Source organism: Phyllobates terribilis, unplaced genomic scaffold (assembly GCF_046119375.1).
Source record: "Phyllobates terribilis strain yellow unplaced genomic scaffold, ASM4611937v1 Scaffold_11__3_contigs__length_659146591, whole genome shotgun sequence".
NCBI lineage: Eukaryota > Metazoa > Chordata > Amphibia > Anura > Dendrobatidae > Phyllobates > Phyllobates terribilis.
The window spans coordinates 567,988,172-568,011,654 of NW_027362771.1; the positions used below are offsets into that span (position 1 = coordinate 567,988,172).

Consider the following 23,483-nt stretch of genomic DNA (forward strand, 5'->3'; position numbering starts at 1 on the left):
ATGGGGACTTGAACTTTGGTGCTTTAAAATGGCTGTAAAATGGTCATAGTAAGGGCTAAGGGACTGAAAAGGAAGCTAAATGGAGGTAAGAGCAGGACAATTGCCCTGCAAACAAATGTGGATAGGGAAATTACTTTAAATTACTTGGAATTAAAAAAGCTAAGAAATAAAAAATAATAATCACAGAGCTGCTACAAGATTTTGCCCATTATCGCACACCACCAGGCCGGGCTTGAGGTTAACCGGCACCAATAACTCATCTGCTGTTTGATCCCAATCCACAGCTCCTGCGCGGTGCGTGATTTGTCCCCCAAACAGATGACAACAGCTTGCTGTCATTCCCCCCGGCTGCCTGGCTGTGCTTGCTGAAGTTGGTCGTGCAGGTGTTACGCTGACCGGATGAGAAGGCGGTGGAGGAAGTGAAGTAGGAGTAGGAGGCAGAGTAGGAGGAGGGGGAGGCAACATGAACAGAGAAACATCCAGCAATCCTCGGTGGTGGTATGGCATGCACTAGAACACCTTCCCCCTCTGTCCCTATATTTACCACTATATTTACCCAATGGGCAGTTAGGGAGATGTAACGTGCCTGGCCATGCTTACTGGTCTATGCATCAGTGGTTATATGGACCTTGCCACTGATGGTGTTGCGCAATTCACACCTGATTTATCCACAACATAGGGGTTCAGGTTAGCGATGGCCCGCCTAGAAGTGGCGGCTGGGAACAACGTACTGTGGGACAACCACCTCCATCAGTTTTTTTAAAACTGTCCATCTCCACCAGCCGTAATGGCAGCATTTTAAAGGCCAGGAATTTGGAAATGCTGTCATTCAGGACCATGGCTCGTGGGTGGGAAAGGGGGTATTTCCTCTTTCTCTCGATGGTTTGTGGAATGGAAAGCTGAACACTTCCATGGGACAGAGTGGAGATGCTTGGTGACACTGCTGGTGGTGGAGGTGGTGCTGTCGCATCCTCTCTTTGCGGGGAGCCAGGTGGCCCTGTTGATTGTGAGTGAGTGTGTGACGCCTCGAAGCCCCCGCCCTGGGAAGATGGAGACTCGAAGACGGGTCCAGTTGTTGTAGAGATGGGGTGCAGCCGAGGCCCGGATCCGCTCCGTGCCCAGGGCCGTCACATTTAAAATGGTGTTGTGGGCTTATCCGGGTTCAGTGGCTGATTCCGACTACGCCACCTGTGGCACCTGGTGACGAGCCACCAGCGCCGCCGCAGTCCGCTGAGGCATGGTGTCATTGCGGCCAAAGTTCTTACTACTTCCCACAGGCGGAGCAAGGCCTCAGGGCAGACGGACAGGATGGAAGGGGTAGTAGTAGAGGAGTACGGGCGCCGCGTCGTGTGGTGTGGCGCAGAATAAACAGTCCGGAGGCCATAGGGGTGAACTTCCAAGGCTTTACTCACATCAGAGATGGCAGCGGGAAGGCGACTCCCTGCTCCCCGTGGAGTCCTGCGGCCACCAGGGACGGGGATCCGACTACCTCCGAGCAAGTCCAGCAAGTCAGAGTGTTCCTGAACTGCAGACCTCATCCTTTCCCGTCTGTGTGTGTGTAGATAGGCCGGGTCTCCCTCTGAGCTCCTCTCAGAACAAGGGCACGGGTGGCGGCTCCGCTCCTTCCGATACCCGGTGGAATCCTCAGGGCCTACCGGGCTTTCCCAACCAGGACATGGAGTAGCAAGGTCGGGTGTCGGGGGCCGGTACCCCTCTTGCAGCTGGAATCCCTCTGAATAGATCAGGTAGGCGAGGACAGGTGGCATACACCGCTCCGTCTGCATCCTCCCCGGGACCCATTTGCTGGGGAGCTACACTCTAGAGCTCCGGGCCTTCTTGCTCATGGTCCTCGACCGGGCTGAGATATTCCTTATCTCCCGCCCGCCCATCGTCCCAAGGCCTAGGGACTAGGGCCGTGTCTCCATCCCCTGCAGGCCCACACAGGATCCACTTTCAGGGTAGGAGATCACAGTACATGTCAGCCGGTGTACTTGACTAACAAGGAACAGGACAAGAACAGACAAGGAATGAAAGACAAGATGGCTTTCTATTAAATATTAGATTTACAGTGTCACTAAATTGTGAGTCCTCCACCCTCACCCACTAACTGGTTCCTATCACTTTTGTGTTCCCCAGTCTCCCTGTAACCAGGAGGGTAGCACCTAGTGCATTCTAGCTCCCTCTGGTGGAGAAGTGTGGTGTTGGATGTGAAGAAAGGGTCCTGATCATCACGCCGTCCTTACCTCAGAGGAGGAACACTACACTCCATTAAAGAAGTGCAGCATCCCTGTGGCGGTCGAACCCTCAGGGGCGCCACAAGTGGAAGAGGCAGAGACCGCAGCAGAAGAAGGAGCAGGAGGAGGCTCAGATCTGTCATGCTTTTTAGATGTGTACTCCACTTCACCTCGTGCTTGGAAATTAGATGCGTCGTCATACTTGTGATGCTCAGGCTCAGAACATTTATGCCTCGCTTCAGGCTCTGATGGCACAGCGTGTAAACCACCCGTGTCTTGTCAGAACATTGGCTGAAGAAATGCCTCGCCATGGAGCTGGCTTCAGTTTGCTCATTTCCTCGGCACGGTGGGCGGTAGCAGCCGACGTACTGCCTAGGACCGGCTGCTCCCTGTTTTACTGTGCTGCTGGGGTAGCGTTACCAACTCCTCTTCCTCCGAACTGCGCACTTCACTAGGATGGCTTTCGCTACTTGTGGGGTCTAGGGCCTCATCATCCCCCGCATCATCTTCCACCCACTCCTCACTCTGCCGTCCTTGCTGGTCTGCACACTGCAGAAAGCCACAGCTGTTGGCACCTGTGTTTTATCATCCTCTGAGATGTGCTGTGGTGGTCTGTTGACCATGTGCACTAGCCCTCCAATGTTGTCATACTCCAACATAACAAGTGGTTGGGCATCAGTGCACTGAGTCACTTCTACTTCTGGTTCAGGTCCTGGTGGATGGGCCACAGAACCCCAGCCAGCAGAATCATCAAAAATCAGAAGAGACTGCTGCATGACTTGTGGCTCAGACTGCTTGGCTGATTTGCCAGGGGGTGAACTGCAAGTCGTATGACCATGGTCCTCAGGTGCCAACTGTGCGCTTTCTGCAGGGGATCGGGTGGAAGATCATGCGAAGGAACTGGAAGCACTCTCAGCCATCCAATCTAACATCACCTCAACATGTTCTGGTCTCACCATTCGTGTAGCGGTACTTTACCCCCAAAATGACGCAGACCGTCCTGTCGCCTGCATACACCAGAGGAAGGTGTTTCATTAAGGCACGTAGCAGGCAAAGAACGATCACGTCCTCTCCTTGCAGCAGCTACACCACCACCACCAGCAGCATCACGGCCACGTCCCCTATTTGATGCTCTTCACATTTTTTGAAGTAGAAACATTTGTTTTTAAGCAAACTATTGCCACAGACACACGGGTGCAGAGTAGAAAAATTTGTTTTTTAGGCACAGTACTCCCACGGACACGGGTGCAGAGTAAAAAAAAAGTTAAAAAAAGTGGCTTAAAGGCACACAACTCTCACAGACACAAGTGTAGAGTAGAAAATTTTTTTTTAGGCACACTACTCCCCCACACACAAACACACATGGCGAGTAAAAAAAGTGAGGATTTTTTGCACACACACTGAACCTACATTGTCCCTTACTCCAACTGTGTCCTGTCCCTATGCTAAGCAGAGCACAATGGCGGAAGCACTTGTGATCCGGCATTTATATAGGTCGGTTCACAGGGTGCGCCGGCCAATCACAGCCATGTCATTACTTGATATTGCTGTGATGGTTTTGGAAGTGCCCACAGCATAAAAGCTTGTTGATTGGCTGCTTTGAAGCCTTTCAACAAACTTTTATTCGGTATCTGAACCCGAACAGTAAACCGAATTTCCGGTAAAAAAGTTTGAGGTTCGGTACCGAACACTAGGTGTTAGGTTCAAACCCTGAACTTTACAGTTCGTGTTCGCTCATCCCAAGTTATTACCTCTATGTTGACAACTTTTACACTAGCATCCAACTCTTCAAGAGGTACAGTTGCATGTGCAGCAATGTGAGAAGAAATTATGGAGGTTTCCCATAGCCGCTAATTGGGTAACTGCTGAAAAAAAGTGACAGCAGAGCCTAATGCAGCGACAACACGCTGGTGGTCAAGTATAAGTACAAGAGGGTTGTATCTTGATCATCATACATTGTGACAACAACTCCTCTGTCTCTGTTCGAGGTACCACAACAGAAGTTCCAATGCCAGATTATCTCCTGGATTATAATAAACTAGATGGTGGCCCGATTCTAATGCATCGGCTATTCTAGAATAGGTATGCGGCCGACCGGGCGCAAGCAGCAGAGCGGTGTTTACATTTGGCGCCAAAATCGCTGATTGCTCGAGGCCGGCAACCGCGACCAATCAGCAAAGCGGTGTTAAAATTTGGCGCCTATATCGCAGATTGGTCATGGCCGGCGGTCGCAACTAATCAGCAGAGCGGGGTTTAAATTTTGCGCCAATAATGCTGATTGGTCGCGGCCAGCGAACGTGACCAATCAGCGGAGCGGGGTTTAAATTTTGCGGCAATAATGGTGATTGGTCACGGCCACGACCATTCAGCAGAGCAGTGTTTAAATTTGGCGGCAATAATGCTGATTAGTCGCGGCCGGCAATTTGGAGCCAACAATGTTGACGAGTTTCGGCCGGCAACCGCGACCAATCAGCAGAGCGGGGTTTAAATTTGGCGCCAAAATCGCTGATTGATGGCGGCCGGCGTTCGCGACCAATCAGCAGAGCGGTGTTTAAATTTGGCGCCAATAATGCTAATTGGTCGCAATCGCCGGCCGCGACCAATCAGCAGAGCGGTGTTTAAATTTGGCGCCAAAATCGCTGATTGGTCGCGGCTGGCAACCACGACCAATCAGCAGAGCGGGGTTTAAATTAGGCGCCAATACTGCTGATTGGTCGCGGATGGCGACCGCGACTAATCAGCAGAGCGGTGTTTAAATTTGGCGCCAATACTTCTGATTGATGTCGGCTGGCAACCGCGACCAATCAGCAGAGCGGGGCTTAAATTTGGCGCCAATACTGCTGATTGGTCGCGGCCGGCAACCGCGACCAATCAGCAGAGCGGAGATTAAATTTGGCGCCAATAATGTTGATTAGTCGCGGTTGCCAACTGCGACCAATCAGCAGAGCGGGGTATAAATTTGGCGCCAATACTGCTGATTGGTCATGGCCGGCAACTACGACCAATCAGCAGAGCGGGGTTTAAATTTGGCGCCAATACTGCTGATTGGTCGCGGACGGCGACCGCGACTAATCAGCAGAGCGGTGTTTAAATTTGGCGCCCATACTGCTGATTGATCTCGGCCGGCAACCGCGACCAATCAGCAGAGCGGGGTTTAAATTTGGCGCCAATACTGCTGATTGGTCGCGGTTGCCGGCCACGACCAATCAGCAGAGTGGGGTTTAAATTTGGCGCCAATAATGCAGATTAGTCACGGCCAGCATCCATGACCAATTAGCAGAGCGGGGTTTAAATTTGGCGCCAAAATCGCTGATTGGTCGCGGCCGGCGGCCTCGACCAATCAGCAGAGCGTTGTTTAAATTTGGCGCCAATCTCGCTGATTGGTCGCGTCTAGCGTCCACGACCAATCAGCAGAGAATTGTTTAAATTTGGCGCCAAGCTCGCTGATTGGTCGCGGCTAGCGTCCGCGACCAATCATCACAGTAACATAGTAACATAGTAACATAGTTTGTAAAGGCGAATAAAGACTTGCGTCCATCAAGTTCGATCTGTTAGTTCTGTAATTGCTAAAGTTGATCCAGAGGAGGGCAAAAACCCCAAATGATTTAGCCAATCTTCACCTGAGGAAAAATTCCCTCCCGACTCTGAAACCAGCAGTCAGAATAAATCCCTGTATCAACCTACTATTTTATTTTATTTTTAAGTATATGCTGAAATCTGCCTGGTATCTAGAAATGCATCCAGTCCCCGCTTGAACTGGTGTAGTGAATCCGACATTACCGTCTCCTCACTCAGTGAATTCCATATTCTCACTGCTCTTACCGTAAAGAACCCCTTCCTATGCTGGTGCTGAAACCTTTTCTCTTCCAGTCTTAGTGAATGCCCTCTTGTTACCGTAATATCCCTCCTTTTGAACAAATCCCGGGCAAGATCTCTATACTGTCCCCTAACATATTTGTACACATTTATTATGTCCCCCCTCAACCTTCTCTTTTCCAGGCTGAATAGTCCTAGTTTTGCCAACCTCTCTGGGTATTGCAGTCCCTCCATTCCCTTTATTAATTTTGTTGCCCTCCTTTGTACCTTTTCAAGCTCATTTATATCCTTTCTATATATTGGGGCCCATAACTGAGCACAGTATTCCAAGTGTGGTCTGACCAGTGCTTTGTACAGTGGAAGAACAATGTTCTCATCCTTTGTAGCTATACCTCTTCTGATACATCCCATTACCCTGTTTGCCCTTACAGCAGCCGCCTGTTTAAATGGGGCGGCAAGATCGGTGATTGGTCGCGGACGCTATTTAAATGTGGCGCCCAAATCGGTGATTGGTCGCGGGCAGCTGCCTGTGCGGCTACTTCCGCTGCGAGAAGCCGGGAGATGAGCGACTGCTCGCAGTAGAAGTATCCCGACCCGCAGCGCCGCTCCCCGGTCCTCCCTTCACACCCTAGCCGCTGATGTCCCCACAGTAGCCGCATGGTGTTACTAAGGTCCGGACATTTGTGTTAAAAATCGCTGATTGGTCGCAGGCGCTGCCCGCGACCAATCACCGATTTGGGCGCCAAATTTAAATATCGTCCGCGAGCAATCACCAATCTTGGCTCCACATTTAAACACCGCTGTGCTGATTGGTCGCCGACGCTGGGCGCGACCAATCATTGATTTTGGCGCCACATTTAAATAGCGTCCGCGACCAATCAGTACAGCGGTGTTTAAATGTGGAGCCAAGATCGCTGATTGGTCGCGGCCGATATTTAAATTTGGCGCCCAAATTGGTGATTGGTCGCGGGCAGCGTCCGCGACCAATCAGCACAGTAGTGTTTAACTTTTGCGGCAAGATCAGTGATTGGTCGGGTCCGAAGAGCGCGACCAATCATCGAATCGTCTTGGTGAGGACCGGGGAGCGGCGCTGCCTGTGCAGCTACTTCCGCAGCGAGAACCCGGGACATGAGCGGGCGCTCGCAGCAGAAGTATCCCGACCCGCAGCGCCGCTCCCCGGTCCTCCCTTCCGCATGGAGGTCAGCGACGCCGGCGGTCTTTCCGCTGCTACCGGCCGGGAGATGAGCGCCTCGAGCCGCTCATCTCCCGGCTGCATCTCCGTCCCGCAGATGGGTCCGGCGGTCGAGGTCCTTCTGCTGGTACCGGCCGGGAGATGAGCGCCTCGCATCGCTGCTGAGTTCCGTCCCACAGATGAGCCGCTAACGGCCGCCATCTTTTTTCAGAAATCCCGCGGCGCTGATTGGCCGCTGCCAGACCAATGAGCGACGCGGGATTTTCTGGACAGACAGACAAACAGACAGACAGACGGGATAAGACAATTATATATATAGATTCATGGGGGTGTAGACTTGTCAGATCAGGTCCTCAAACCATACAGCGCCATGTGAAATGCTAAAGTATGGTATGAAAAGATGGACGTGCACATTGTACAGATGGCACTGTATAATCCTTTTGTGCTGTTTTGATGTGCAGTCAATACGGGGATCTTCCTTCAGTTTCAGGAGGCAGTCATCAAGGCCTTAATGTTTGGCACTCAGGAAGGTTCGTACCAGGTCAACATTTTCCTGGGAAGGTTCCTCAAACAGTGAAGAAAGGTAGAACACAAAAAAGGTGCAAAGAATGCTCCAAGAGGGGAATATGAAAGGACACAATTTACCATTGTGCAACCTGTCATGAGAAACCTGGCCTTTGCATTAAGGAGTGCTATGCTTAAATTAAAACCCCAAAAGGGGCACTTGATGTAGCAGGTATTTAAGTCTCACAACATATACTGCCATTTCTGCTGCTGTGATGATACTAACTATTAAAATAATTCTAATACAACGTGCGTTTCGCAACCAAGACTTCATCTGGGGGTGGTCTGGGGAAGTCGTTACATGGTCTATAATTTTATTGGACATAGGTAAAGACAGTGTAATAATGATTACATTTTTATTTACTGACAGGTTGCTTTCGACTGCCCAGGTATTATCAAACCAGAAACTAATGATTACATTGTGCTCAAATTGGGAATACAGCTACAACCTAGTAGTAATTACTCTGTGAAGGTACGAGTACAGTTACATGAGACAAATGGAAACCACTGCTACCAGGGGCCATGGAGTGAATGGAGCAATGTGCAGACTTTTCACACCAAATCAGGTAGCTTCATAGTTTCAATAATACCGCTATATAAGATTTAATATCGCAGTATAACAGAAAATATCACCAGATCATAACAACATATTACCAGCATATACCATATTGATAGTATCACCATACTGATCATTAACCAAAGCTACTGTACTACAGCTGATATTACCACCATACAGTGACCATATAATGGTAATATCAGTTCTACAAAAGGGCTCTGCAAACCACATATGTGTATACTGTACAGGTTTCTCACCGGTAGTGTCTCCGCTGATCAGTCATTAATTTTCCCTTTTCTTTTCCATTTAGTCCAGACCACCATGACCACTTCTTCCATCCATAACTCGTCCCTGAAAAATGTAACACAGAAATATCTTTAGCTTGCTTATTTCCCATTTCCCACCTCTATACAAACCATGTAGTGCTATTAACAGTGCTCTAGACAGTTATAAAGCCCCCTCTGTGCCATGTATAGCAATAGTATTCTCCTTTTGTGTCCCACACAATAACAGTATAATATTCTCTCTGTACTTACTCCTAGTAATAATAATTTAATAAAAATAATAATAATGCCTCCTGTGCTCTCCCTGTGATGATAACGATCCCTCAGTGTGCCTCTTTATAATAATGATCCCCCTCTATTTTGCCTTTTTATAATAATGACCCTCAGTACCTCTTTATTATAGTAGTGCTCATGTGCAGGGATGCACTGTATATAGAAATCACAAGACCCCATAGCAAAAGTCCCATCACGGCATGTAGCCTCAGTCACAGAAGGGCAAGCATACCAACTTTTTAAGACATGGAGAGAGAGATGTACTGCGGCACTAACACAGCCACCCTCACAGTATGATGACCACCAATGCCCCCACACAGTATGATGGTCATCACTGCCAGGGCCGGCTCCAGGTTTTTCTGGGCCCCGGGCGAAAGAGTCTCAGTGGGCCCCTTTAACACATGCCACGATTCATGATGCACAGATACCGCAGAGAAATATATATATATAGTACAATGCAAAGATTTCACTTCTTACATTACATGAGTGATATCTACTGTAAATTCCACAATAGCTCAGAAACCGGCGAATCGCTCCACACAGTGTACTGGCCCCCATATAAGGCTCCATACGGAACACTGGCCCCCATATAACGCTTCATACGGAATACTGGCCCCCATATAAGGCCCCATAAGGAATACTGGCCCCCATATAAGGCCCCATACGGAATACTGGCCCCCATATAAGGCTCCATGCGGAATACTGACCCCCATATAAGGTTCCATGCGGAATACTGACCCCCATATAAGGCTCCATGCGGAATACTGGCCCCCATATAAGGCTCCATACGGAATACTGGCCCCCATATAACGCTTCATACGGAATACTGGCCCCCATATAAGGCCCCATAAGGAATACTGGCCCCCATATAAGGCCCCATACGGAATACTGGCCCCCATATAAGGCTCCATGCGGAATACTGACCCCCATATAAGGTTCCATGCGGAATACTGACCCCCATATAAGGCTCCATGCGGAATACTGGCCCCCATATAAGGCTCCATACGGAATACTGGCCCCCATATAAGGCTCCATACGGAATACTGGCCCCCATATAAGGCTCCATACGGAATACTGGCCCCCATATAAGGCTCCATACGGAATACTGGCCCCCATATAAGGCTCCATATGGAATACTGGCCCCCATATAAGGCTCCATATGGAATACTGGCCCCCATATAACGCTTCATACGGAATACTGGCCCCCATATAAGGCCCCATAAGGAATACTGGCCCCCATATAAGGCCCCATACGGAATACTGGCCCCCATATAAGGCTCCATGCGGAATACTGACCCCCATATAAGGTTCCATGCGGAATACTGACCCCCATATAAGGCTCCATGCGGAATACTGGCCCCCATATAAGGCTCCATACGGAATACTGGCCCCCATATAACGCTTCATACGGAATACTGGCCCCCATATAAGGCCCCATAAGGAATACTGGCCCCCATATAAGGCCCCATACGGAATACTGGCCCCCATATAAGGCTCCATGCGGAATACTGACCCCCATATAAGGTTCCATGCGGAATACTGACCCCCATATAAGGCTCCATGCGGAATACTGGCCCCCATATAAGGCTCCATACGGAATACTGGCCCCCATATAAGGCTCCATACGGAATACTGGCCCCCATATAAGGCTCCATACGGAATACTGGCCCCCATATAAGGCTCCATACGGAATACTGGCCCCCATATAAGGCTCCATATGGAATACTGGCCCCCATATAAGGCTCCATATGGAATACTGGCCCCCATATAAGGCTCCATGCGGAATACTGACCCCCATATAAGGTTCCATGCGGAATACTGACCCCCATATAAGGCTCCATGCGGAATACTGGCCCCCATATAAGGCTCGATACGGAATACTGGCCCCCATATAAGGCTCGATACGGAATACTGGCCCCCATATAAGGCTCCATACGGAATACTGGCCCCCATATAAGGCTCCATACGGAATACTGGCCCCCATATAAGGCTCCATACGGAATACTGGCCCCCATATAAGGCTCCATACGGAATACTGGCCCCCATATAAGGCTCCATATGGAATACTGGCCCCCATATAAGGCTCCATATGGAATACTGGCCCCCATATAAGGCTCCATGCGGAATACTGACCCCCATATAAGGTTCCATGCGGAATACTGACCCCCATATAAGGCTCCATGCGGAATACTGGCCCCCATATAAGGCTCCATACGGAATACTGGCCCCCATATAAGGCTCCATACGGAATACTGGCCCCCATATAAGGCTCCATACGGAATACTGGCCCCCATATAAGGCTCGATACGGAATACTGGCCCCCATATAAGGCTCCATACGGAATACTGGCCCCCATATAAGGCTCCATACGGAATACTGGCCCCCATATAAGGCTCCATACGGAATACTGGCCCCCATATAAGGCTCCATACGGAATACTGGCCCCCATATAAGGCTCCATATGGAATACTGGCCCCCATATAAGGCTCCATATGGAATACTGGCCCCCATATAAGGCTCCATGCGGAATACTGACCCCCATATAAGGTTCCATGCGGAATACTGACCCCCATATAAGGCTCCATGCGGAATACTGGCCCCCATATAAGGCTCCATACGGAATACTGGCCCCCATATAAGGCTCCATACGGAATACTGGCCCCCATATAAGGCTCCATACGGAATACTGGCCCCCATATAAGGCTCGATACGGAATACTGGCCCCCATATAAGGCTCCATACGGAATACTGGCCCCCATATAAGGCTCCATACGGAATACTGGCCCCCATATAAGGCTCCATACGGAATACTGGCCCCCATATAAGGCTCCATACGGAATACTGGCCCCCATATAAGGCTCCATATGGAATACTGGCCCCCATATAAGGCTCCATATGGAATACTGGCCCCCATATAAGGCTCCATGCGGAATACTGACCCCCATATAAGGTTCCATGCGGAATACTGACCCCCATATAAGGCTCCATGCGGAATACTGGCCCCCATATAAGGCTCCATACGGAATACTGGCCCCCATATAAGGCTCCATACGGAATACTGGCCCCCATATAAGGCTCCATACGGAATACTGGCCCCCATATAAGGCTCCATACGGAATACTGGCCCCCATATAAGGCTCCATACGGAATACTGGCCCCCATATAAGGCTCCATACGGAATACTGGCCCCCATATAAGGCTCCATACGGAATACTGGCCCCCATATAAGGCTCCATACGGAATACTGGCCCCCATATAAGGCTCCATACGGAATACTGGCCCCCATATAAGGCTCCATACGGAATACTGGCCCCCATATAAGGCTCCATACGGAATACTGGCCCCCATACGGAATACTGGCCCCCATATAACGCTCCATACAGGATACCGGTCCCCATATAATGCCCCATACAGGCTGTCCCCCCCTTATAATGCTCCATGCAGGCTGTTACCCCCCACATAATGCCCCATACAGGCTGTTACCCCCCACATAATGCCCCATACAGGCTGCCCCCCCCCTTTATAATGCCCCATGCAGGCTGTTCCCCACCTTATAATGCCCCATGCAGGCTGTCACCCCTCCTCTTTATAATGCCCCATGCAGGATGTCACCCCTCCTCTTTATAATGCCCCATGCAGGATGTCCCCCCCCCTCTTTATAATGCCCCATGCAGGCTGTCACCCCTCCTCTTTATAATGCCCCATGCAGGATGTCACCCCTCCTCTTTATAATGCCCCATGCAGGATGTCCCCCCCTCTCTTTATAATGCCCCATGCAGGATGCCCCCCGCCCTTCTCTTTATACTGCCCCATGCCTCCATACATTAAAAAAAAAAAATCAAATACTCACCTCCCTTCTCCTCACCTGCTACCTGCTGCCCGCTGCCTGCTGCCCGCTGCTCGGGTCCGAACTCCAGCGTTGTCGGCGTCTTCCCGCTCAGCGCTCCCTGTGACGGCTCAGGGGAGGGCGCGGTGTAAAGACGTCACCGCGCCCTCTGACCTGAGACGTCACAGGGAGCGCAGAGCAGGAAGACAGCTGATCTGCGGAGGCACGGGGAGAGGTAAGTATCCGCCTGCCGGGGCCCTGAGCAAGCGGCGGAGAAGGGCGGGCGCTGACACGGCTCTCCTCCGCCCATAGCCCAGCGGGGTGCGCGACCGCCAGTGGGCCCCTCTGCCTGCTCAGGGCCCCGGCATTTGCCCGGGTGCGCCGGGTGCTGACGCCGGCCCTGATCACTGCCCTCCACGCAGTAGGATGGTAACTACAGCCCCCCACACTGTATGATAATATTCACAGACCCCTAGCCATATATGTCATTGAAGGTGTCACTTTGTAATTAATTATTTTCTTTGAAGACCCTGCTTAAAGGAGTAGTCCAAAGGCCAAAGTAATTTTCCTCCTAAACCAACTATTTAGTGCCATAATCTAAACTATTTTCTAATACACTTGCATTAAAATTTCCCTACCGTTCCCTAACTACATCATCAAACTGATTTTTTTTCACTTCCTTTTTAATAATGGCTCTTTTAAGTATACCAGTGCGTGCTGGATACTCGAATGATGCGTCATCAAGGGGCAGTGGCTGCGGTTACTGCCACAGCTCCTCCCCCCTCAGTGAAATGATGCATCATCAGCGATGCTCATTTCAGGGACTGGGCTAGTCCCTGCATGCTGTGCACAATGACAGTTCGCTCTATGTACAGTACTGCTCAGATCAGCGGTAACATGCCGATAACAAAGTGTGGAGTCAGGATACCCGGTGTGCAGAGACCAGTGATGTCACTTGTGGGGTGTCTGCACGCTAGGTATTCTGACACAGCGCTTTGTTGCCAGTTTGTTACTGCTAATCTGAGCAGGAAACAGAACACGGGTTGTCATTATGCACATCGCACAGTGCACAGTGTGTAGGGACTAGTCCAGACCCTGAAACGAGCATCACTGATGAAAAATTATATTGTGGTACCGGGTTAGCCAGAAAAAGCTATGTAAATACTTTTAGGCACAAAAAGACAAAAGTGACACCTTTATTGGCTAAGCAGAAAAATATATTTTCAAACTTCCAAAGCACAGAGAACGTCAGGCAGATTTACTGCCTGATGAGGGAGATTATATGCTCTGAAAGCTTGCAAATATAATTGTTTGGTTATCCAATAAAAGGTATCACTTTTAGAATAATTTTTGGGCATAAAAGTATTTACATGGGTTAGATGTTTAGAAAATAGGTAAATTTGCTCAAAAAATTTTTGGGTGTTTTTTTGTGATTTTTTTTTTCCTTATTTTTTTTTATTCTCTAGTCCCAAATACTACGATGCTGAGTATTCTGGTTCTATCATCAGTGGTTGTTCTTGTGATCTTGACAGTATTTGGATGCCGAGCTCTAGTAAGGTGATTATACAGTTTGTCATGTCATGTCATTCTAATTGCTGATTTATTCTACCTCTATGGGCTTATTCATACGATCGATTTTCTCGGACGAGAGCTATACATGATTTTCACAGATAGCACTTGTATCTCCGACATTCTATTGGCCATGCACATGTCCAATGTTTTTCCTCAGACTGTGAGATCTGTCGAAAGAAATGGAAACAAGTCCAATTTTGATGTCTGTTGGATCAAAATGGGCATAGCTGTAATCGTATTCACCTGTACTATAAAGCTATATATCTATTTATACCGCCAGTAGAACAGCACTGGCAGGAGAGGTGAGTATAGGTGTTTTTATTTTAATGGAGGCAAACATTCAGAATGAGAAGGGGTTGTCCTTGCACTTATTAAGTTGTCTTTTTTTGTTTAAAGGGAACCTGTCAGGTCCGATAACGCTATTAAACTGCAGTTGTAGGGTTAATCTGCTGGTTAATAGGTGCATGGTGGCTGTACTGAAAGTGCGGCACATGGGAGAAAACTAAGTACATTTCTCCTGGGAGCCGCTGGCCTTCAGTCATGCAGGCGTGCCGGTACAGCGACAGCACTCAGCACTGAAAACGGCAGTTGTAAGAACACTCTGGCACTAACTGACAGCTCACGCTCAGTACAGAGCCGGCAATCAGTCAGTTTGGGACACTGTTACAGTGTTGTGAGCGGTGACTGTAATTGCACCGACATGCCTGCATGACTGAAAGCCGACAGCTCTTGGGAGGAATATAATTAATTTTTCTTCCAGGTGCTGCTCATTCAGTACTGCCCTGGGCACCTTCATAACCAGGGCCGGCTTCAGGTTTTCGTAGGCCCCGGGTGAAAGAGTCTTAGTGGACCCCCTTTAACGCACCCCAAGATTCATGATATACAGATACGGCGGATAAATATAGATATACAACACAGGGCCCAGCCTGTCCCTCATCCTTCACATATGCAGACACGCACACACACACAGTATGCAGACATGCATGCACACGCAGTACACAGACACGCACGCACACACAGTACATAGACATGCACGCACACACAGTATGCAGACATGCACGTGACTCGCCCCCTGGGCCTTGGGGCACTCGGAACCGGGCTTCAGGGCAATGCTGGGAGTAGTAGTGGCGGCCCGGTCCCGTGGCTCAGGGTGGTCAGACCAGTGGTAGTCTGCTATGTGCTGTAGGTAATGTCCGACTACGCCACCCGTGGATTGCGGCTATTATGAACCGCCGCTGCAAGGCAGACCGCTGAGGCTGATGGTGTTTGCAGCTGAGGTAGTGTTACTCCCCACGGGAAGAGTGCAGCCCCAGGGCAGTGTAGTGGATGGTGGGGGTGATGGTACAGGGAGTCCCAGTACCGTTAGTGCTGGCGAAGCAAAAAGCACAAAGACAACGTGTTGCAGTCCAGGGTCTTTTACTCACAGTTCGTATATTCCCAGTCACTTCTGTCAGCAATGACCGCCCGAGCCGTACTGCGTCCACCAGGTGAGGGGCTCGGTCAACCCCCAGGCAATTCAGGAATATGGCAAAGGACCCCCTTCCATCCTTTCTCTGGCCTGCCCCACCAGTGACCAACTTTTGTCCAGTTACCGCGGATCTGCACGGGTAAACGTGGGCCCCGTTCCCCGCTGTTCTATATGGTGCCTTCCTAGCAGGTTTGATGAGGTGTCGCACCAATAAATGATCATGACCTCCGGTCTTTGGCTGAGGGTAGTTTCTCCTCCACCAACTTGGGATCCGGTACCCTTAATCTGCCTGACCCTTCACCCGGTATTCTCATGGGCTCTTAGAGTCCCTTCTGCCTTCTTGTTTCTGAGCCCTTCTACACTTTGGGTACTTCTCTTTTCTTTGCTGTTCCTTTCTGTTTCTGTTCCTTTCTGTTTCTGTTCCTTTCTTCTGGCTCCGGCCTTCACTCTAGGCCTGCCTCGTGGAGCTGGACCCAGACTGAGCCACAGCTCCCTGTCAGCCCCCTCTGGCTGAACTCCTTCTCTCACTGAACTCTCTGACCCAGAACTAAGATGGTGCCCACCTTATACACCCTCCCCTAGTGTGTGAGCTCAGGTGACCAGCAACCAATGAGCTCCTATCTATGCTCAGAAACCGTCCCCTTCTGCTCCTACATCACTGGGTTTTCCTCCCCCCTCCCCACTCCAGCCAGGGACAGATTCTGTCGTGCCTGCATTACTGTCTAATGGGAGCACCGTTGAGCTGTCCCCCGGAAATGGGGTGTGTGTGATGCATACAGCTAACTGGGCCCTGGTCCATACTCCATCCTTACCCGGGAGTGGAATATCACACCTCTGGCAGAGATGTAGTACCCCTGTAGCAGCCGAACCCTCGGGGCGCTACACACGCACACACAGTACACAGATACGCACGCACACACAGTACGCAGACTTGCACACGCAGTACTCAGACATGCGCACGCACACACAGTATGCAGACATGCACACGCAGTACGCAGACATACGCACGCACACGCAGTACGCAGACATGCGCACGCACAGTACGCAGACATGCGCACGCATAGTACGCTGACATGCGCACACGCAGTACGTAGACATGCACGCACACGCGCAGTACGCAGACATGCACTTGCACACGCAGTACGCAGACATACACTTGCACACGCAGTACGCAGACATGCACGCGCAGTATGCAGACATGCACGCGCAGTACGCAAACATGCACGCGCAGTACGCAGGCATGGACGCACACACGCATGGTTTGTAAATATGCAAACAGACATTACACAGACATGCACATTGTGGCAGATCACTCGCTCAGCTGCACACGGAGGTAGACTCAGGTATGCTGTCTCTTTAAAACTTCTGGTTGGTTTATTAAAAAGTGCAGCATAAACCAACATTAAGTCCACAAAAGAAAAAAACAGCCCGCTGGGCAAACAGGAAAGGCGAAGTAAAATGGCAACACATAAACACAGTCTTTGTGGAGGCACGGATCCACCTGCTCAGAATGCAGATACTCTGTGTGGTTCAGGAGAGCTCCACATAAACAGATCTGGAGTTCCTCACTCCCGACCTACTGAACGCTGAATGCCTCAGCTGGCCAAGTATTTAAACCTCCCTCAGACCACATCCTGGGGAGGAGATATGAAGAACAACCTCCCACCCGCTCTATGGTTGTTCTCATAAAAACTCGCCCTTTGGAAATGGAGACTTAACCCCTCCTTGCACATAACATGCTGGAGGAAACTTAACGGTTTCAATTCACTGACGCCAATAGCCTCAGGGAAACATATCTCCCCTCCAGCACTTTACCAGTGACTGTCACAACATACACAAACATATACACAGATACGTGCACATACAGTGGTGGCCGAAAGTATTGGCACCCCTGCAATTCTGTCAGATAATACTCAGTTTCTTCCTGAAAATGATTGCAATCACAAATTCTTTGGTATTATTATCTTCATTTAATTTGTCTTCAATGAAAAAACACAAAAAGAATTGTCCTAAAGCCAAATTGGATACAATTCCACACCAAACCTAAAAAGGGGGTGGACAAAAGTATTGGCACTGTTTGAAAAATCATGTGATGCTTCTCTAATTCGTGTAATTAACAGCACCTGTAACTTACCTGTGGCACCTACCAGGTGTTGGAAATAACTAAATCACCCTTGCAGCCAGTTAACATGGATTAAAGTTGACTCAACCTCTGTCCTGTGTCCTTGTGTGTACCACACTGAGCATGGAGAAAAGAAAGAAGACCAAAGAACTGTCTGAGGACTTGAGAAACCAAATTGTGAGGAAGCATGAGCAATCTCAAGGCTACAAGTCCATCTCCAAAGACCTGAATGTTCCTGTGTCTTCCGTGCGCAGTGTCATCAAGAAGTTTAAAGCCCATGGCACTGTGGCTAACCTCCCTAGATGTGGACAGAAAAGAAAAATTGACGAGAGATTTCAACGCAAGATTGTGCGGATGGTGGATAAAGAACCTCGACTAACATCCAAACAAGTTCAAGCTGCCCTGCAGTCCGAGGGTACAACAGTGTCAACCCGTACTATCCGTCGGCGTCTGAATGAAAAGGGACTGTATGGTAGGATACCCAGGAAGACCCCACTTCTTACCCCGAGACATAAAAAAGCCAGGCTGGAGTTTGCCAAAACTTACCTGAGAAAGCCTAAAACGTTTTGGAAGAATGTTCTCTGGTCAGATGAGACAAAAGTATTGCTTTTTGGCAAAAAGTATCAACATAGAGTGTACAGGAAAAAAAAAGAGGCATTCAAAGAAAATAACACAGTCCCTACAGTCAAACATGGCGGAGGTTCCCTGATGTTTTGGGGTTGCTTTGCTGCCTCTGGCACTGGACTGCTTGACCGTGTGCATGGCATTATGAAGTCTGAAGACTACCAACAAATTTTGCAGCATAATGTAGGGCCCAGTGTGAGAAAGCTGGGTCTCCCTCAGAGGTCATGGGTCTTCCAGCAGGACAATGACCAAAAACACACTTCCAAAAGCACTATAAAATGGTTTGAGAGAAAGCACTGGAGACTTCTAAGGTGGCCAGCAATGAGTCCAGACCTGAATCTCATAGAACACCTGTGGAGAGATCTCAAAATGGCAGTTTGGAGAAGGCACCCTTCAAATATCAGGGACCTGGAGCAGTTTGCCAAAGAAGAATGGTCTACAATTCCAGCAGAGCATTGTAAGAAACTCATTGATGGTTACCGGAAGCGGTTGTTCGCAGTTATTTTGGCTAAAGGTTGTGCAACCAAGTATTAGGCTGAGGGTGCCAATACTTTTGTTTGGCCCATTTTTGGAGTTTTGTGTGAAATGATCAATGATTTGATTTTTGCTTCATTCTCTTTTGTGTTTTCTCCTTGCAAGCAAATTAAATGAAGATAATAATACCAAAGAATTTGTGATTGCAATCATTTTCAGGAAGAAACTGAGTATTATATGACAGAATTGCAGGGGTGCCAATACTTTTGGCCACCACTGTACAGACATACATACATATTTGAAAATAAATTCTTAAAAACACATATAAAACAGACATAAATATACATACAGTCATGCATGCACACACACAGGCGCATTAGAAGTATATTTAATATGGGGATTGGGGAAGCTGGCAACAAGCCTCACTTACATGCCCCCGGCCTGTGTCCCGTGCAGCTGTGCAGGGTTGCCGGAGTGTCTTTGGCTGTCAGAGACATGGCCTTCGACCGTCAGGGGGGCCCACTTGTCGTCGGGGTCCGGGCGCCGCTCCCCCCAGGATCTCTGCAGTAACGCCAGTGCTGTTTGATTGCCGGCATTTCCCCAGACATGGCCGCTAGCAGTGCACTGTGCGGCTGTGTCTGCTAGTAATGACATGGCTGGGGCGACGCACAAGCACAATTAAAGGCAAACAGCACCGCCGGCGGTCCTGCAGAGAGATCCAGGGGAAGTGGCTCCCGGGCCCGACGGCTAGTAGGCCGACTGATGGTCTAGGGCCCCGGCACATGCCCAGGTGCGCCGGGTGCTGACACTGGCCCTGTTCATAACACTGTTAAAGGGGTTCTTCACTATTAGGACAACCCCTTCTCATTCTGCATGTTTGCCTCTATTAAAATAAAAACACCTATACTCACCTCTCGTGCCAGTGCTGTTACTACTTCAGGCGTATACGTAATCATAGAGAAGTCAGAGCTGTGGCTGGCGCTCAATTCCTTTTGATTACTTATACATCTGAAGGCAAGGAAATTTGTGGCGCCCCTGAGGGTTTGACCGCCACAGGGATGCTGCACTTCTTTAATGGAGTGTAGTGTTCCTCCTCTGAGGTAAGCACTAGGTGCTGCTCCCCTGGTTACAGGGAGACTGGGGAACACAAAGTGGTAGGAACCAGTTAGTGGGTGAGGGTGGAGAACTTACAAGTTAGTTGCACTTTAGAATTCATATTTAATAAAAAGCCATCTTTGATCTTGGTCCTTTTGTCTAGCCCTGGCTAGTCTTTTGGCAGTCTGTCTGTCAAGCGGTCCTTCTGCTAATTAGTTAATTAGTTGGTCGTCCTGTGCGGTCAAAATACTGTGTGTAATGTGACCTCCCTCCGGGAGCGCAGATCCTGTGTGGGCCTGCGCCGGTAAGGGACACAGCCCTCGTACCCTGGCCTTGGGACGAGAGGTAGGTTGCAGACAAGGAATGTCTCAACCCGGCCGAGGACCAGGATCAAGAAGGCCCGGGAGCTTTAGAGTGTGGCTCCCCAGCAAATGGGTCCCGGGGAGGATGCAGACGGAGCGGAGTATGCCACCTGTCCTTGCCTACCTGATCTATTCAGAGGGATTCCGGCTGCAAGAGGGGTACCGGCCCCTGACACCCGACCTTGCACTCCATGTTCTGGACGGGAAAGCCCGGTTAGGCCCTGAGGATCCCACCGGGCATCGGATGGAGAGGAATTGCCACCCGTGCCCTAGTCCTGAGAGGAGCTCAGACGGGAAAGGGTGAAATCTGTAGTGCAGGAACAATCTGGTGTAGGGTCGCTACCGAACACTGGACTTTCTCGGAGGTAGTCGGACCCCCGTCCCTTGGTGGCCGCAGGACTCCGCGGGGAGCAGGGAGTCGCCTTCCCGCTGTCATCTCTAAGTGAGTAAAGCCTTGGAAGTTCACCCCTATGGCCTCCGGACTGTTCATTACACGCCATACCATGCGACGCGGTGCCCGTACTCCCCGCACTACTACCCCCTCTCTTTCCTGTTTGCCTGCCCTGAGGCCTTGCTCCGCCTGTGGGGAGCAGTGAGAACTTTGGCCGCCACGACACCGGGCCTCGGCGGACTGCAGCGGCGCTGGTGACCCTTCACCATGCACCACAGGTGGCATAGTCGTTAAAATAAGCCACTGAACCCGGACGAGCCCACAACATCTGCCATTTCATGTGACGGCCCTGAGCACGGGTCGGGTCCGGGCCATGGCTACATCCCATCTCTTCGTCACAGGGCTCGATACCGAGTCCCCCAACACCCAGGGTAAACTCAAGACCAAAAGGGCTCCTTCGAGAATTGAGGCGTCACACATTGATGCTAGCACTAATTTGGCCAGGGATCACGTGACATAACCTCCCATGAGCCCCGGGAACAAGAGTGCTGACACTGCTGGAATGACGTCTGCACGGGAGGTGAGTATAAGTGTTTTTATTTTAATGGGAGCAAACATTCAGGATCAAGGATCAGATCCTTGTAATGGACAACCCCTTTAACCTGAAGATTAACCCTAAATCTGCAGGTTAATAGTGCTATCGGACCTGGCAGGTTCCCTTTAAAAGGTTTGTCCACCTTTTGTGGAGAATTTTTTTCTCCTTTCTTAAATGCACGCAATTGGGCCTAAAAAAAATCATTTTTTCAATTGGGTCTCATTAAAAATATTGCACCATTTGACTCCTGTAGCTGCAGAATGAGTTACCAGGGTCGGCCACATTATTTTTATACTAATAAGACAGTGTTCCCCAACTCCAGTCCTCAAGAGCCACTAACAGGTCATATTTTCAGAATTTACTTTGTATAGCCCAGGTAATAATTGAAGTACCTTCACATGGAATTATTTCATCACCTGGGCAATACTAAGCAAATCCTGAAAACATGACCTGTTGGTAGCTCTTGAGGACTGGAGTTGGGGGACACTGCTAAAAGATATGTTGGGAAAATGATTTTGTGGCACTTACTATTATATAGGTACTAGCTATTGAACCCGTTCTACGCCCGGGTGGCGAGCATTTTTATTGGTATATGGTCTCCCATGCTGGTATGTGCTGCCCCCATCCTGGTATTTGCGCTGCCCCCATCCTGTCTCCACCATCCTATCCTGGTATGCATGGCACCCCTCACCCCCAATCCTGGTATGCATGGCACCCCTCACCCCCAATCCCGGTATGCATGGCACCCCTCACCCCCAATCCCGGTATGCATGGCACCCCTCACCCCCAATCCCAGTATGCGTGGCATCCCTCATCCCCAATCCCTGTATGCGTTGCACCCCTCATCCCCCAATCCTGGTATACGCATTGCTCTGTCCAGCGCCATTTTGCTGAAGACACATTGCAAATGTGTCTTCAGTAAAATGGCGCCGGATAGCGTTACACGCATGCGCCGATCTGACGCCTCACTCCTGCCCCAGTCTCCGGCGAAGAGACGCGCCGCGGCAACACTACTCCCAGTCAGGTAAGCATGGCGCCGGAGATCGCGGTATGCGTTTAGTGTCTACGCATACCGGGATCTCCGGCGCCATACACTCCTCTTACCTGTAACGGCTGGATGCGGTCTTCTGTCTGGAGCCAGACTGCGCGTCGCGCATGCGCAGTCTATAAAGGCTTCAGACAGAGGGACGCATCCCCGATTATATTATAGATGACAGGTTCTCCTCCTGCTTTTGTTAGTGCAGCTTTCCTCACAGACTGCACAGCTCTCCAGTCCATAAAATGGCTACTGATGGAGGAACATGTGACCAGACCTGTCCATCAGCCTTGCCCAATTAAAAACCTCACATAAGAAAACTGCTTTTCTATTGGAAGAGTCTGTTTTGATTTTTCTTTGCAACTTTTCTTATCCTGAAACTTTAGACCGATACCTGAAATTCGAATGTTACCAAATAATGCATTTTTTTGGGCGCATTTCACTTCAGTCTTTGCCTGGAGTAAGGTTTCAGGTGAAGTTTCCAATTTGGCACATTATTAGACAAAAGTGCGAAATTAAAAAAATAAAATCTGCAACTTTTAATGCTGAAAAGTCCCCAAAAAATGGTTGAAGTCAAAATTAAAGAGCATTTTTTTTTATTTTGTGCCAAATTCATAAATCGCATACGCTAGTTTGAAGAATTTGGAGCAAAAAAAGTCAGCGAATACAACAAGACAAAAAAGGAAAGCGAATTCAATAAATAGCAAATGATAAATTGGTCATTTAGAGTGGATTCTTTACTGTAAAAGCATTGATACTAAGGGATTCGCTATAGGAAGTTGTCATGGATATTTCATGGTACGTGTTGCTTCATCATTACACATATGACTTCAATTTTGCTCTTCCTTTTCAAAATAGATATAAAAGGCAATGGGAGGATAGGATTCCAAATCCCAACAAGAGTACCATTATTAAAAGTTTACAAAAAGCAAAAAAAACAAAGGTAAGAAAAATGATCTTCATATACTGTAACTTATGGGATTGATATGTTTCTAAACA

The 23,483-nt window shown here is 49.4% G+C and overlaps 1 protein-coding gene across 5 annotated transcripts in view; it reads left to right on the forward strand.

Annotated features, from left to right (window-relative positions):
- The window catches only part of LOC141166937 (uncharacterized), a 182,840-nt gene that overhangs the window by 148,710 nt on the left and 10,647 nt on the right, over positions 1-23,483 (forward strand). For all 5 annotated transcript variants that reach the window (XM_073654159.1, XM_073654158.1, XM_073654162.1 and 2 more), the window contains 3 exons: positions 8,177-8,372; positions 14,212-14,302; positions 23,343-23,427. In XM_073654159.1, coding sequence (XP_073510260.1) covers positions 8,177-8,372; positions 14,212-14,302; positions 23,343-23,427 — 372 coding nt within the window. The remainder of the gene's footprint in view (positions 1-8,176; positions 8,373-14,211; positions 14,303-23,342; positions 23,428-23,483) is intronic.